General features: G+C 43.4%; 1 protein-coding gene across 1 annotated transcript; it reads right to left on the bottom strand.

The window, feature by feature from the left end:
* Positions 1–14,063: 14,063 nt before the first annotated feature.
* LOC128576732 (melanoma-associated antigen B10-like) lies at positions 14,064–15,095 on the bottom strand. The gene has a single exon (XM_053578976.1). The coding sequence runs from the start codon at positions 15,093–15,095 to the stop codon at positions 14,064–14,066; it is 1,032 nt and encodes a 343-aa protein (XP_053434951.1).
* Between the last annotated feature and the right edge of the window lie 226 nt (positions 15,096–15,321).

Below are 15,321 nucleotides of genomic sequence, written 5' to 3'. Positions count from 1 at the left end.
CTACACTGTTGTTAGGTGCAGGATTCTCTTAAACTAATACAGGCGTCTTTAATTGACTACAGGCTGTTGCTCTTCCCTCTGTTAACCGGTTAGGAGGTACTGAAGCAAGGCACATTACTCCCCCTGTTTCTAGAAGGTGAAATGAAGGAGGTTTTGAGCCTTATAGCAACGACGGGCGCACCCAGAGCTGAGGACAGTGATGGGCCACAGTAACCCGTGTCAGTTTATGTGGACCTCAGGGCCAATACCTAATGGGCCCCTAGGGTCCAATGCCCTCACCCTCCTGAGTCCCCAGAGGGGGGATTCAGAGGGGCGATACACCAATCATGCCCTACTCACAGTCTGCCGGGATTGACAGTAAGGGGTGAATCTCTGTGAGGACCACGCTCTTCTACTGCGGCAGTCCACTCAAATGCACTTAGGAACTTTGTCTTGGTTCTAACAAAGGTCCAGAACTCCTCCCTTTATGACCTGATGCTACCTACCTCCAGTCAAGGCGTTCACATCTCTGAGATTCCAGAGGCAGAATTCAGGGAAAACCATTTTCATCCACCACTTCCTGGAAATTCCCAATACTGACAGTGGAGATGGGAGTCTATGTGAGCACCTCTGTTCTGCAGTGAGTGAATTCGAGAGTGAGACCCTGACTCATGAAAAAAAATGAAAAGCTCAGCTGGGTGCCATGGCGAGCGCCTGTAATCCCAGTGGCTTTGGAGGCCGAGGCAGCAGGACAACGATAGCCTGAGTCTGAGTTTGCAGTGAGCTACAACGCCATTGCACTCTGCTCATGGCATAGGGTAGAGCTCTGTATCGATAAAAAATAAAGAAAGAAAGAATAAAAAACAAGGCAACTGTGCGCATATGCTCATCTTAACTCCCAAATTCCCTTAAAAAAAAAAAAAAAGAATTCTCACCTTTACTTCTTTCAGGATCTGGGATTCCTCCCTCTGCTTACCCAAGTCTGATACACTGGTTCTAACTTCACAGTTTTAGATTTTATTACATCTACTAGAAATCAAGTGATGATTTTGAGGATGCCTAGTATAGAATCTATTGTTTTTAATTTTCTATTTAATCAAATTGGGCTTATTACAATAGTCAAGATATGGCTTTATAATCCATATATATGTCACTCCGTAATTAATTTTAAAACACCTACAATGATTCTCCATCCACCCTGGAAATGTTTGCATAGTGAACCAGACCCTTAGACTACTTGGTATTTTATAGAACAGGCTGTCAAATGCAGTTGAAGGACAGCTTTCTGCTGTTCTACAGAGAAATCAGGAAAAAAGGGAAGGAATCGGGCAGAGCCTGTGGCTCAATGGAATAGGGCGCCAGCCCCATACTGGAAGTGGCGAGTTCAAACTCGGCCTTGGCCAAAAAAAAAAAAAAGGGAAGGAATCTGGCTGAGGATAACATCTGGATCCTCTTTCAAGCTATGCCCACATTCAACCCTTTTTTGGAAGAGTCAGGGAGGAAATTAGTCTCAGAAAACTTCACTAACTAGGCCTGGTGTGGTGGCTGACCTCCGTAATCCTACCACTCTGGGAGGCCGAGGCGGGTGTATTGCCTGAGCTCACGGGTTCAAGACTGTGAGCAAGAGCTAGACTCCCGTCTCTTAAAAAAAAAAAAAAAAATACCTGGACGTTGTGGCGGACGCCTGTAGTCCCAGCTACTTAGGAGGCTCTGAGGCAAGGGAATGACTTGAGTCCATGAGTTTGAGGTTGCTGTGAGCTATGATGTAACAGCACTCTACCGTGGGTGACAAAGTGAAACTCTATCTCTTAAAAACAAACAAATTTCCCCCACTTACACCTGCACATCCTGTGCCACCACTATTGGTACTATTTGCCCTGTTTTAATATTCATTAATCACCAGTCCCGTCCATTTTGCAAAGCCTCAGCTAAAAGGACCACATACACAGGCGAAGAAATAACCTTTCTTTATTAGGCATCAAGACAGCTTTCAGCCCTGGTGCACTAGCCAGGGTGCACTGAACTGCCAGAGCAGTGAAGAGATGTAGCTCTCCATGAATCTATTAATACCATCACTGGGTGATGGAGGGAATCTAGCCATACTGTGCCTGACAAGTGGGGAGGGGAGGTGCTACATATCTGCCCACTCAGATTACTCTACAACTTTGGACTGGTAATAATGATTCAGAGATTCCCAAGCCCATTCGTGAAAGTTGTCCAAGACACCATGAGTTCACCCACCTTCACTCCTGCTGGTGCTTCTTTACCATAATGCTGAACTCTGGATACAGGTCTCTGACTATCCTGGGCTCTGTACACTTGGTTTAACTTGTGATCTGTCTTGTAGATTCTGAAAATTGCTCTAGCCCCTAGTCCTTGTGATGCTCTTCACTTCCTGAGGTTTTCTTGTCTGGACCCACTTTCCAGAACATTGCCATTTTTGACCAAATCTTTCCTTCTCAAAGCAAAGAGAAATGTTTTATTGACATATCAGAATTTTAAAGCATATGCCTAGAGAAATCCTGGCACCCACATCACTATAGATATCCCACGCTGTGTGGATGATGGATTATGTTCATTTTCTGTTCAACCTGCTTAGAAAATAGGAAATAAACATTGAAATAACAGTGAGACAATAAAACGCCCCCCCCAAAGTTGCCCAAATTAAAAATTAACCAAATAAAGTACCAGTGAGAATATGTATTTTTGAGCAGGATTTTAGTAATACTCAATAACATTAAAATCATGATACTCTTTCCACTTTAATCCAATTTGCACTCTTCTACATATTACCCTTATGGAAATATCCACATTTGCCAAGAATTTGAATTCATTAATGTTTATTTTGGTATTTTTCATCATAGTAACAAAGGGGACACAATTTATGTATGCATCAGTAGAAGAATGGTTAAATTGATTATGGCACATACACCATTTGGAATGAGAAGGATCTATATGTACTCTTAAGAAAGTTCTTACATTCATTTTATTCAGTGTCAAGGGCAAGAGGTAGAAGAATACATGCATCATTATATAAATATGTTAAAATTTCTCAGTATATTGTCCTAGAGTATACATGTAAGAAAAAGTCCAGAATACACTGAAAATTAATAGACTCAAGGTTTTTTATTGTAGTTACTTCTAAGTAAGGGATACATATTAAAGGAATGTATTAATAGAAGGGAGTTATGATTTATCCATAATATTAGGGTTTTTACCATTAAGAATATATGCATCATTTTCTTCATGATTAATACATTTAAGTAAAATTAATGACAGATACAGTAGCTGTGTCATATTCAGATAGGAAGAAATCTGAACTGCAAAAGCCTTAACATAACAAAAATTTATTTCTCAGATACATAAAATCTGATGTGAGTTTATGCAGGGTCTCCAGAATCCAGGCTACTTTCATCACGTGGCTCCTCATTTCATCATGGAAGCTCTGTGTTTGCCACTGAATAAACCAGAAAGCATAGAACTGACATAGTGACTCTCAAATGCCTTGGCCTGAACATGACAAGCATTATTTCTGTTTATATTTCAATGGCCTGGGTATCACAGTATCTTTTTTTTTTTTTTTGAGATAGTCTCATTATGTCACCCTCAGTAGAGTGTCATGGTGTTGCAGCTCACAGCAACCTCAAACTCTTGGGCTTAAGTGATTCTTTTGCCTCAGCCTCCCAAGTAGCTGAGACTATAGGAGCCCACCACAACACCTGGCTATTTTTTTTGTTGTTGCAGTTATCATTGTTGTTTAGCTAGCTCAAGCTGGGTTCGAACCCGCCACCCTTGGTGCATGTGGCTGGCACCGTAACCACTGTGCTACAGATGCCAAGCCTCACAGTATCTTTTCTAATTACAAGTGAACTGGGCAACATGGTCTCTCCATGTGCCTAGGAAGGAAAGTGATACGAGTAGATGGAAACTTGTGTTCTGTCCCATAAACTGATATATAGTATGTGCTTAATAAAAAACAACAATGAAAATTTGTTATGACAACAACCTCTTCATTCTTGGAGAAGTTTCTATAATGGCCAAAATTACCTTTCAATTTGTAAAAATGTTCTAGTGTATGCTATCTTTTTTGGGGGGAGGGGGCAGGGTTTTTTGTTTTGGGGGGGGGTTTGGCCAGGGCTGGGTTTGAACCCACCACCTCTAGTATATGGGGCCTCCTCCTTTGAGCTACAGGTGCCGCCCATAGTGTATACTATCTAACAAGTGTTTTGAAATATAAGATCACACAAATATTCTAAAGAACAGTGTAAATCTCAGTGAGAATGAACATTGGCTGCTCAGCACTAAATGAACCTTTCTCCAGCGGCCTTTGCAATAATCTCAAAAGATGGAGAATTTTCTTCTTTCTCTTACTACATGATCTAAATCACAATGTATGAGTCTCTGCTACCCACTACCTGATGAATATACCTAAAAAGTTGTACACTGTCTTTACCCATACTGAAGAGGTAAGATTTTTCCCCTGGGGAAAATACAGAAAAGACTCTATAATTTATGAATTATGGTGAACTTTTTTCTTTTCCTACCAAAGATGGCATGTCTGCCAGGGAGACATTTTCTACATGGAAAGTAAGCTGGAATAATTGCTCCACAAAAATGCCTATACTCTGTACTTGAGTGTGCTACGTTATATGGCCAAAGGCACTTGATAGACGCATTAAGGTCATCTACCTTAATTTAAAATAAAGATATTATACTGACGTATCTATGTAGGCCCAATCTCATGACATGGGAACTTACAAGCAGAGAAATCATTCTGGCTAGAGACAGAAGAGAGATGCATCAGAGGGGAAGTTAGAGTCCAAGTGTGAGAAGAATTCAACCTACAATTACTGACTCAAAACGCATGGGTCCACATACAAGGATTGGAGAGAGGCCTCGAGAAACTATGGCAGCTCTAGTTGACAATCAGCAAGGAGACAGGACCTATGTCTTATTACTACAAAAAAACCAGATTCTGCCAATACACGAATGAGCTCAGAAAGAAATTCTTCTCAGAGCCTTGTGATAAGAGGACTGCCAGGTGAAAGCTTGACTTGTCTTGTGAAAATCTGATCTACCAGATCCATCCCATCTTTCATACCTAAAGAAATGCAGATAATAAGCCCTACAGAAATAGTAAGTGTGGCCCAGTGCAGTGGCTCACACCTGCAATCCTAGCACTCTGGGAGGCCAAGGCGGGTGGATTGCTTGAGCTCACGAGTTCGAGACCAGCCTAAGCAAAAGTGAGACCCCGTCTCTACTAAAATTAGAAAACTAAGGCAAGAGGATCGCTTGAGCCCAAGAGTTGGAGGTTGCTGTGAGCTATGATGCTACAGCACTCTACCCAGGGAGACATGTTGAGACTCTAGCTCAAAAAAAAAAAAAAAAAAGAAAAGAAAAGAAATAATAAATGTATGTGCCCTCAGTCACTAAATTTTGGTAATTTGTTATAGCCAGCATAAAAAATTACTACAACTTCCTGGAAATACTACAGGGATGGTAAGAATTCTTCCTATGCAGATTTCCTTGGTCTTTCCTCTTTTAACACTTAGGAAGAAGGCTTTGATTTTTCACCATGTAGTTAAGCTCGCTCATTAGTTTATGAATTCATGAGCCAAATTTTAAAAGTTGCCAGATTAAAACGTCCTTTTTTCTAATCTCGTCCGCTTTCTAAAACCTCTCTCCTTCAGGATTATAGCTCTGCTTCAGAATGTAATACCAGCGGATTCTGTACCAAATCAGACTCTACTTGCTAGCAGATTTGAAAACACAATGAGAGTGTGGTGGACGCACCCAGGAGGGAAAATGTGTGTAAACTGCACTGACTGAAGTGAATAATTCCATGGAAGAGGCTGCTGCTCTCAAGGAGGGGGCTCCATGCAGTTGGGATCCTCCGTGTCAGGGAGAAGGCAGGTGAATCTGGGCTGTCTGTTCCTCTGGGAGCAGGTGCAGGCTCCAGAGAAGGATACAGAGAAAAGAGGGCCAGCAAGTCAGGTCCAGTTTGGACAAGAGGGAACCCTGGGGAAAACGCAGGGGAAGTGGTGAGACTGGACCCATGTGAAAGGACCAGCACAGAGTCAGCTCTGGAGGAATGCCAGGACTAGAGGCAGGAGGACCCCAGGCCAATAAACCCCACAGACAGTCCCAGATCGTATCTGACTCTCATTTTCACCTTCCTTCTTTAGGCCTGCTTTTAGTGTTTTGATCCCAGGGCTTTTCTTTGCCTGAGAGACATTGTGGAGTAATGAAAACAGCAATGAATTAATAGACCCAGATCTGGTTCTGGGGTGAGTGATCATCTCAGATCCTCTCCTTCCCACTCCCCCTTGGTTGATTTCGACTGAATTTTAGTTCCCTCTGTTAACATGTGAGCTCATCCATTAGGCCCAATTTAATCCTGAGTATATGTGGTATTTGTGTTTCTGTACTTGAGATACTTCACTTAAGAGAATGATCTCCAATTCCATCCAAACTGTTGCAAAGGATATTAATTCATCTTTATTTATTGCGGAGTAGTACACCATGGTATACATATACCACATTTTATTCATCTACTCATGTATTGATGGGTGCATGGGTTGAGTCCACATCTTTGTGAATTGTGCTGGAATAAACATTTGAGTGCATGTGTCTTTTTTATAAAAGGACTTTTTTTCTTCTTTGGGGTAAATACCCAGTAGCAAGTTTGTTGAATCCAATGGTAGGTCTACTTTTAGCTCTTTAATTTATCTCCATGCTATGTTCTTTCTTTCTTTCTTTCTTTTTATTGTTGGAGATTCATTGAAGGTACACGCAAGCAGGTGACATTAATTGCTTTTGTTAGATAAGGACCCTCTTATATTTGTGTCCTGCCCGCAAAAGGTATATTGTACTAGTCTGCAGTCCCACTAGCAGTGTGTAAGTGGACCTTTCTGTTCGTGTCCATGCCAGCATCTGTTGTTTGGGGGCTTTTTGATAAGAACCATTCTCGCTGAAGTTAGGTGTTATGTTGTTGTGGTTTGGATTTGCATTTCTCTGATGATGAAAGATGATGAGCATTTTTTCATATGTTTATGGCCTTTATCTTCTTTTGAAAGGCTTCTGTTCATGTTTTTTACTCACTTTTTTACAGTGATGTTTGTTTTCTCTTCTTGCTGATTTATTTGAGCTCTTAATAGATTGTGGTTATCATCCCTTTATTGAATGTATGGGATGCAAATATTTACTCCCATTTGTAGGTTGTCTATCCACTCTCTTGTTTTCTTGGCTGCAGAGAAGCTTTTTTAATTTAAGCAAGTCCCGTTTGCTAATTTTTGTTGTTGCTATGATTGTCTATGGGGTCTTCTTCATAAATTATTTGTCTCAGCTGGGTCTGCAATAGTATTTTCAACATTTTCTTCTAGAATTCTTACAGTTTCATGTCTTAAGTTTAAATCTGTTACCCATCAGGAATTAATTGTTGTTAGTGGTGAGAAGGGAAGATCCTGTTTCAGTTTTCTTCATGTGGCTATCCAATTTTCTCAGCACCATTTATTGAATAGGGATTCTTTTCCTCAATGTATGTTTTGTCTACTTTGTAATATGAGGATGGTTTTATATCTGGGTTCTCAGAACTTAACCATTGGTCTATGTCTCTGTTTTTGTGCCAGTACCATGTTGTTTGGGTTAATATAGCCTTAGAATATAGCTTGACGTCTGGTAAAATGATACCTCCCTATTTGTTCTTATTGCTTAAAGTTGCTTTTGCTATTTGGGGTCTTTTCCAGTTCTGTATGAAGCATAGAACTAGTTTTCTTATATCTGTGAAAAATGACATTGGTATTTTAATGGAGATTGCATTGAATCTATAGACTTGGGGAGTACAGATAATTTAACAATGTTGATTCTGCCCATCGATGGGCATGATATTTTTTCCATCTTTTTAGGTCCTCCACAGTTTCTTTCCTCAGAGTCTCATAATTCTCCCCCTAGAAGTCTTTTGCCTCCTCAGTATAATATATTCCTAGGTTTTTATTTTCTTTGTTGCTACAATAGAATGCATCGAGTCTTTGATTTGATTTTCAGTTGTACTGTTCTTGGTGTATATGAATGCTACTGATTTGTGTAAATTGATTTTGTAACCTGAGACTTTGCTAAATTTATTGATCAATTCCAAGAGTCTCTTGGCAGAATCTTTGGGTTTTCAAGATACAAGACCTATCATTAGCAAAGAGTGATAATTTGATCTTTTCTGTTCCTATGTGGGTACCCTGCATTTCCTTGCTTTGTCTGATTGCTCTGGCCAGGACTTCCACTATGTTGAATAGAAGTGTGGACAGTGGGCGACCTTGTCTGGTTCCAGTTCTAAGCAGGAATGCATTCAAATTTTCCCTGTTCGGTAGGATGTTGGCTATAAGTTTGTCTTATATGACTTTTATAATTTTCAGGTCAGGTCTCTCTATGCCTCTTTTTTTTTTTTAAGCATTGTTGTCATAAAAGGATGCTGAATTTTGTCAAATACTTTTACTGCATGTATTGAGAAGCAAGTGCAGTAGTCTGGACAAATTCCAGGGAGTTCTAGAGCCCAGTGAAAGGGTAAAGGGGTCCCCCTCTCTCCTGCCTGGGAACCTCTGGTCAGAAGCAGGGCACTGGGCTTTCCTCCCCCAGGGAAGTTCACAAGGGAACAGAGAACCAGCTATCTCTCCAACCCTGGAGAGCTTTGGCCCCAAGAACCAGGCTTTTTCTATCTCTGTCCACTAGCCTCGTTTTTTCTGCAAGGTGGGGTGTGTGCCGTCTCTATTTTCTCTCTGGTGCTCCACACCACTCTCCCCTCTGATCAGTCCATGTGCATTCCCTGTGAATGACTGCTCAGGGCTGGGGGTTCCTGAGTGAAATGTTGGCCCTTAGGGAAGTTCTGCCTGTTCAGCAGTTGTGGTGGGGAGTTGGTGGTGGGATCTTGGGGTTCAGGAACAACTTTGGAGTCTCAAGGGTAGAGTCACAGGCCCACCAGGGGTCCTGGGGCTATAGGGGCAGAGCCTTGGACTTATTATGCACAGCAAAAGCTTTAGAGCTGACTCTGTGAGTTTCAGAAACAGAGCCACCCATATGGGGGGTTGTTCCACCAGTATGGGGACAGCTAATGCCCAGTAATGCAGAATGGGGTTTGTCTTAAAGGGCCGGGGTTTGCATAGGTGAGCCAGCACTTCTGGTAGGCCAAGGTTGACCCTGCGACACCTAGGACCCACTGAGTTAGTCACTCCAGGTTGCCCAAGTAGTACCTGTGGCATTTGGGGCTCCTGCTCTACTCAGTTCCCATGCTGGGGAGGAGCAGTGCTCAGCCCCCAGTTATAGAACGTGACATCAGGGAGCTTCTATTCCCTCCATGGCCTGGTGGGGGTGATGCAAAGGCTACTGTTGGAAGACTGTGTCCCAGGTGGACCTGGTTCCATTCACTAGAATGATCGGGATGGCATCAGTTGCAAAAGCCTGGGATTGGAAAGTACCAGAAATCTGCTGCACCTGCTATCTGATGGAATGCCTCTGCACAGACTCTCTCTCAGTAGCTCCCCAGTCAACTCAGGGGTCTAAAGTGGAAGAGGAGGACCCATCACAGATCAAGCTGCCTATAACTTTTGTTTCTCATCTAAAAAGCAGTGTCCCCTTGGGTTGCTCCTATCCTGTTGTCTTCACCTCTTCCCAGCAGTGCAAATTATGTTGGGACCTCACCCCCACTCGACTTCATCTCCAAGGTGATGGGTGATGCTTTTGAATAAGAATCGGATGCTGTAATAAGCTAGAGACTTGTTTCCCCTGTCATTGCTGCATGCTTGCAGGAAAGAACCAGCTGCAGAGGTGTTCCTTTGTGCCTATTATAAGCACAAAAGACCCAAACTTTGGGAGGGACCCTGTAGCTCCCAGAGGTTATTATTATTATTTTTTTGCTGTTGTTTGTTTGTTTATTCCACCACAGCAGAGGTAGATAGAGGAGAGAAGCTGGGTGTGGCGAGGTTGGGTGAGCCTGGATGGCTTTATAAAGCTTTGGCAAAGGTCAAAGGCTATTTTCCCATCCGCTAGGGAGAGCTTCTGGGAAGATGGTCAAGGCAGCTTCACCAAACAGGGATAACCGCTTATGAGGAATTAGAACTCCCCGACTGGCTATCAAGAGTGGGCTCTGCCCATCTTATGCTACTCTTGCCCTCTGGTGACTGGGAGCAAACCTGAATGACCTGCTCTTGCTTGCTATGGCACCACAAGCTGGGATCTGTCCCACCAGGGGACCTGTCCTAGCTTAACAGTGTGGCTTTGAGCCTTGATGAAAGGTGTAAGTGGTGGCACCCAGAGAGAGACTAGAGCAGAGATGTTCAGGCCAGGTTTATGGAAAGGGGAGGGTGACCTACCTGGGCAGTGCAAAGGTGGCATCTGCACCTGGGGCAGCTAAAGACCCCTTTTATATGGAACCAAAGGAGGTGGGCAAATTCCACAGCTTGCCCAGAAAGTTAGAGTTTTTGGCACAAATTTCGGGGGTGGGGAGAGGGTGCTAGCCAGATCTTTTGTGTCTTTGTCTTAGGAGAAGATGAGGAGGAAAGGAAAAGGTTAATGTGTGGCTGCATTAGCTCCACCCCCCCACCACTTGGCAGGACTCCAAGGTTGTTTTCCTGGCTAGGGAAAGCTACTGGGAGGAGATTCAAAATAGGATCTCTAAACCGGGAAGGCTGCTTGTGGGGAAGGGTCTACAATTCCTCAATTGATTATTGGGATTGAGCCCCACCCGTCTTGTGTTATCCCTGCCCACTGGTGTCTGGTTGTAAATGGATGCCCGAATGTGCTGCACTCAGTTGCTGTGATGTCTAGCCAAAGTACCCACTTTAGTCTGGCTTTCTGGGGGGCAGGGTGGACGATCCCCCAGATCTCTGCATCTCAGTCCCCCACTGTATGCCCCTATCAGTTCCACCCGTGTAGACTCCCTCACTTCCTAGGTCCACCTTCTGAATCTTATACCCGTGGTGTCCCCTTGCAACTCACTTGAGTCCTGGAGGGCACGGAATCCAGCCTGTATGTCTGGCCCACTGGTGCACATCTTCAGGAAACGCCAGCATGCAGGGAGCTCCAAGATCAGGCACTCTGGACTTACGGCAGGTCCTCAAGAGGAAGGGTGTGGGCCCCACTCTCTGTGGAAACCTCAAACTGGAGGACACACCAGCTGGGGAGAGGTGGCCACTCCCCAGATTCTTGGCTCAAACTGTTCTTTTAGTTGTAGTGGGTGATGGAAGGACTGGGGACAAGTTGAGAGGGATAAGACTCTGAATGGCCCAAATACCTCCCACCAAGCCCCACCTCCAACACTGGGGATCAAATTTGCAACATGAGATTTGGAGTGACCAAGCATGCAGACCTTATCAGAGGGATTCCACTATGAGTTATATGACCTACAGGGGACATCTTTAAGAAGTTGGAGTGCTCTAAGTTAGGAGAAAGGAAGATTACTCTGGGCTTTTTTTCCACACAGGGAGTGAAATGTAGCCTTCATAGAAGGAAGCAGGGAAAGAGCTGGACAGCAGGTCAGGATCCAGATTTGGGCACAAGGGCCCACTGGGGCAGACTAGGGGGAGAGCAACACAATTCAGGAAGTGCCGTGTCTGGTCTCATGTGCCATCATTTGGGCAAAGTCAGCTCTCAAAGAACACTGGGGCTAGCAAGTAGGGGTGGGTGGACCTTTGGCAAATGAGGCCCTGAGGCAGTCCTCAAATTGTGTTTAATTCTTTTTCTCTTTTAGGTATTATACCTTAAGTATTACATTGGTATTATGTTGGGGATTGGCCCCAGTTTCCTTTTTTTTCGTGGTCTAGCCATATTGTTTAGTAATGAGAAAAGAAATGAAAAGGCAGAACATTTGCATGATGCCCTAAGGAGTTGAACCGTATGGGATTTCAATGAATTCAGATTAGAATTCTAATTCTGACACTTATGAGCCATGTGAAGTCAGGAAAATTGCAAATCTCTATGAGGCTCAAGCTCATTGTGAAGTGAACTTGTGGGACTCCTGGGATATATGTAATGTATGAAAGCCCTTGGCACAATGGATAGAATTTACTGAATATTTAATAACAAGCATTTATTACTATTAGTATTTTGACCAAAGACTCTACCAAAATGTGCTCTGTGATTTTTTTTAAACCAAGACATGTCAGAGAATGTGCACCACTCTGTGATACAGCACACAAACCTGCCAAAATGCTACTTAGTAAGTAAAACCAAGCTATAATACTATGTAAATTTGGGGTTTATTGTGAGTGTGAGAAAGTCTTCCCCAGTTGGATGCAATTTAAGGCTCCTAGAATTTGGGTAAACTCATTGCATTCTTTCCAACTGTCCTTCCATTCCAACCACCTTATTTTCATTTGTTAATAATTTACGCCTATTGGGGCGGCGCCTGTGGCTCAAGGAGTAGGGTGCTGGTCCATATGCCGGAGGTGGCGGGTTCAAACCCAGCCCCCGCCAAAAACAAACAAACAAAAATAATAATTTACGCCTATTAAAACTCTAGCTCTCACTTAGGAATTTGCCAACTTACATTCAAGACAATCTAATAAAAGGCCTTGTTAATGTAGTGGGCTTTGTTTCTCCTGGGGCAGAACAAATACTGTCAGCAGCTTGGCTTCTGAGCGCACTCACGTTAGGTGGTACCACCCTTATTTTTTTAGAAACTCCCTGCAGCTAATGTGCATAAAATACAGTTTGTGCACTGTTCCCAACAGCACTGGAAAAGGAAGCAGGACACCTACTCCTGCCTTACGAGGATTCTTTCTCAGTTTAGCCACAGCCCCCAAATAACTGCTGAATGAGTTCTCCATTCCAGGAGTTAGTCTTTTAATTCAGGGCACGTGGATTTGCCCTTCTGCTCCTGCTTACCACGCCCACAGCCTCGACCCACCTATAACTTACCTTAACACTGATGGACATGCAGTTTCTGAAGGCCCCAAACCCATTTGCCTCAAGGCATTTGCACTTGACTGCTCTCATCTGGATCCTCCCACCTTCTTTTGACTTGTTTTTTATGTCTTAGGGCAAAAGTCCCCAACCTTTTTGGCATCAGGGGCTAGTTTCATAGAAGACAATTTTTCCATAGACTGGGGCAGGGGGTGGGGGGGGTATGGTTTGGGGATGATTTAAGCTCATTGCCTCTCCAGATCATAGGACATTAGATTCTCATAAGGAGCATGCAACTAGATCCCTCGCTTGCACAGTTTACATGTCAGGCTCCTATGGGAATTTAATGACACCAATTATCTGACAGGCGGCAGAGCTCAGGCAGTGATGTGCGTGATGGGCAACAGTTGTAAATACAGATGAAGCTTCACTTGCTCACCTGATGGTCAACTTCTGCTGTGCAGCCAGATTTCTAACAGGCCAAGGACCAGTACTGGTCTGCAGCCCAAGGGTTGGGGACCACAGTGTTATCTCACCATGTTCCTTACATGACAGCTGCTCTTAGACTCTAACATTCAGTGGGAGCAATTGGGTCTTGTTTATCCTGGCAGCCTATGTACTAGCATAGAACCTTCTAAAGAGATGACACTCATTGAGAAATAAATGAGACAGTGTGCAAGAAGTCTAATTTATTATAATCTACCTTCTCCAACATTTTCTAGTAAGTTATTTATATCCAAGCACATATCTCTTAACTTTATAGTTGTTCAGAACACACTAAATGTGATAAAGAAATGCAAAATTTCACCATCTTTTACTTGTTTCCTCCTCTATATCTTAATCCATTTAACTGCTGGTTCCTTTCACATTTTCAAAGAAATTAATCCTCTACTGTTATCTTGTTCACAATCACTAAATAAGATGCAAAATTTCCCTATTTGTTGTATAAGATAATAAAACTGTTATACTACATAAGTATCAATAAATATATAACTTGCTTCACTCATAATTGTAGATTTTGAAGCTATTTTAAACCTTCTATTCAAAGAGACAATATTTAAACAAACATTTTCTAAGTTAACACATAGAACAAGAACACATGTTATACACTATGTTGTTCAACAGCCTTAGCCAACCCTCCACTAGTGAGAACATTAGCTGTCCTCTTCATAAACACAATAAAGATTCTTCCTCAGACTTCATTTAGGTCTGGACATGACCTTGGAACGTGCACTGGCCTTGGCAGCGGTGCGAGCTTTGGCTGCAGCTCTGGCTCGGGATCTCTCTTCCTCATCTTTCAAAGCCTCTTCATACCAGCCTGGATAGGCACTTGGGACGGTATCATGGATCTTGGCCAAAAACTCAAGGACTTTCATCTTGCTGGTTTCAGCATAGGATCTTGGACCCCACAGGAATTCATAGCGCGGGGGATCACTGTTGGCCACCTGACGGTACTCCAGGTATTTTTCTGTCACCAAATCTTTGGTGAGCAGCTTCCTGGGCTCTCCATAGATGAAATGCGTCCTCCCGTCGTATACTCCCATCATATTTAGCACTTCCCAGACTTGCTCCTCAGTGGCACAATTTCCCTTTGTGAAGATCACGCCCAGGACAGTCATCAGCAGGCCGGTCTTGGGCACACCTCTGATATCATCTGTTCTTCCATCGCAGCCTAGCTCTAGCTTGTTGATGAGGACATAGATGTTCCTGTTGGGATCCACTTGTTTCATGTCAAGGCCAAAGACCAGCTCCAGGCGCTCAGAAGCTCTCCTGAGGATTTCAGAGAAGTGATTCTTGTACATCTGGATTACATTTTTTAGCATATCTGCCTTTGTAATGGGCTCTTTCATTTGATACTTGTACAGCAAGTAATGCACCAACATAGCAACCTTCTTTTCTAGAGGGCCTCTGAGATGGCACACGGTGGCCTCTCTGCCCTGTGAGGCCCTCGGCCTTTCCTCAACTTGGTTGTTGGCACCTTCATCATTAGATCTTGTGTGTGGAACAGGTGCAGCAGCAGCAGATGGGCCTCTCTCAGCTTCTTGTTGCTTTTCAGGTGTCTCAGCAGTAGATGATCTCTGGGGAGTATTTCCGACTTCAGGAGAGGAGGAAGAGGGAGACTCTTCTTCTCTTTCCACGTTGGCTTGAGCACCTGTCACATCTCTGGTTTCTTCTCTAGCCTGGCGGCGTTTCTCACGAGCACGGAGCTTACTTTTCTGACCCCGAGGCATGATGACTCTGGACAGAGATAGTTAAGTGGGACAGACAGGAGGTATTCAGTGACCTGAACTAAAGAATATGAAATGATATGATCCCATTCAACCTAGAGAAATAACCTTGATTTTATTGAAAGCTGCCTCTGCATGTTTCCTTGAGGGTACTGCTCATGGAACACACACACTCCTATTCTCTGATAACCTTTTTCCCTTTAGGACCCTGTGGAAATAACTAAAGTGT

This window comes from Nycticebus coucang, chromosome X, assembly GCF_027406575.1.
Source record: "Nycticebus coucang isolate mNycCou1 chromosome X, mNycCou1.pri, whole genome shotgun sequence".
NCBI classification, from domain to species: Eukaryota; Metazoa; Chordata; class Mammalia; order Primates; family Lorisidae; genus Nycticebus; species Nycticebus coucang.
This window is presented reverse-complemented; position numbering and strand designations above follow the sequence as displayed.

Excerpts from the sequence above, each read along its gene's own strand:
- LOC128576732 (XM_053578976.1), bottom strand. The coding sequence starts at position 15,095 with ATGCCTCGGGGTCAGAAAAGTAAGCTCCGTGCTCGTGAGAAACGCCGC.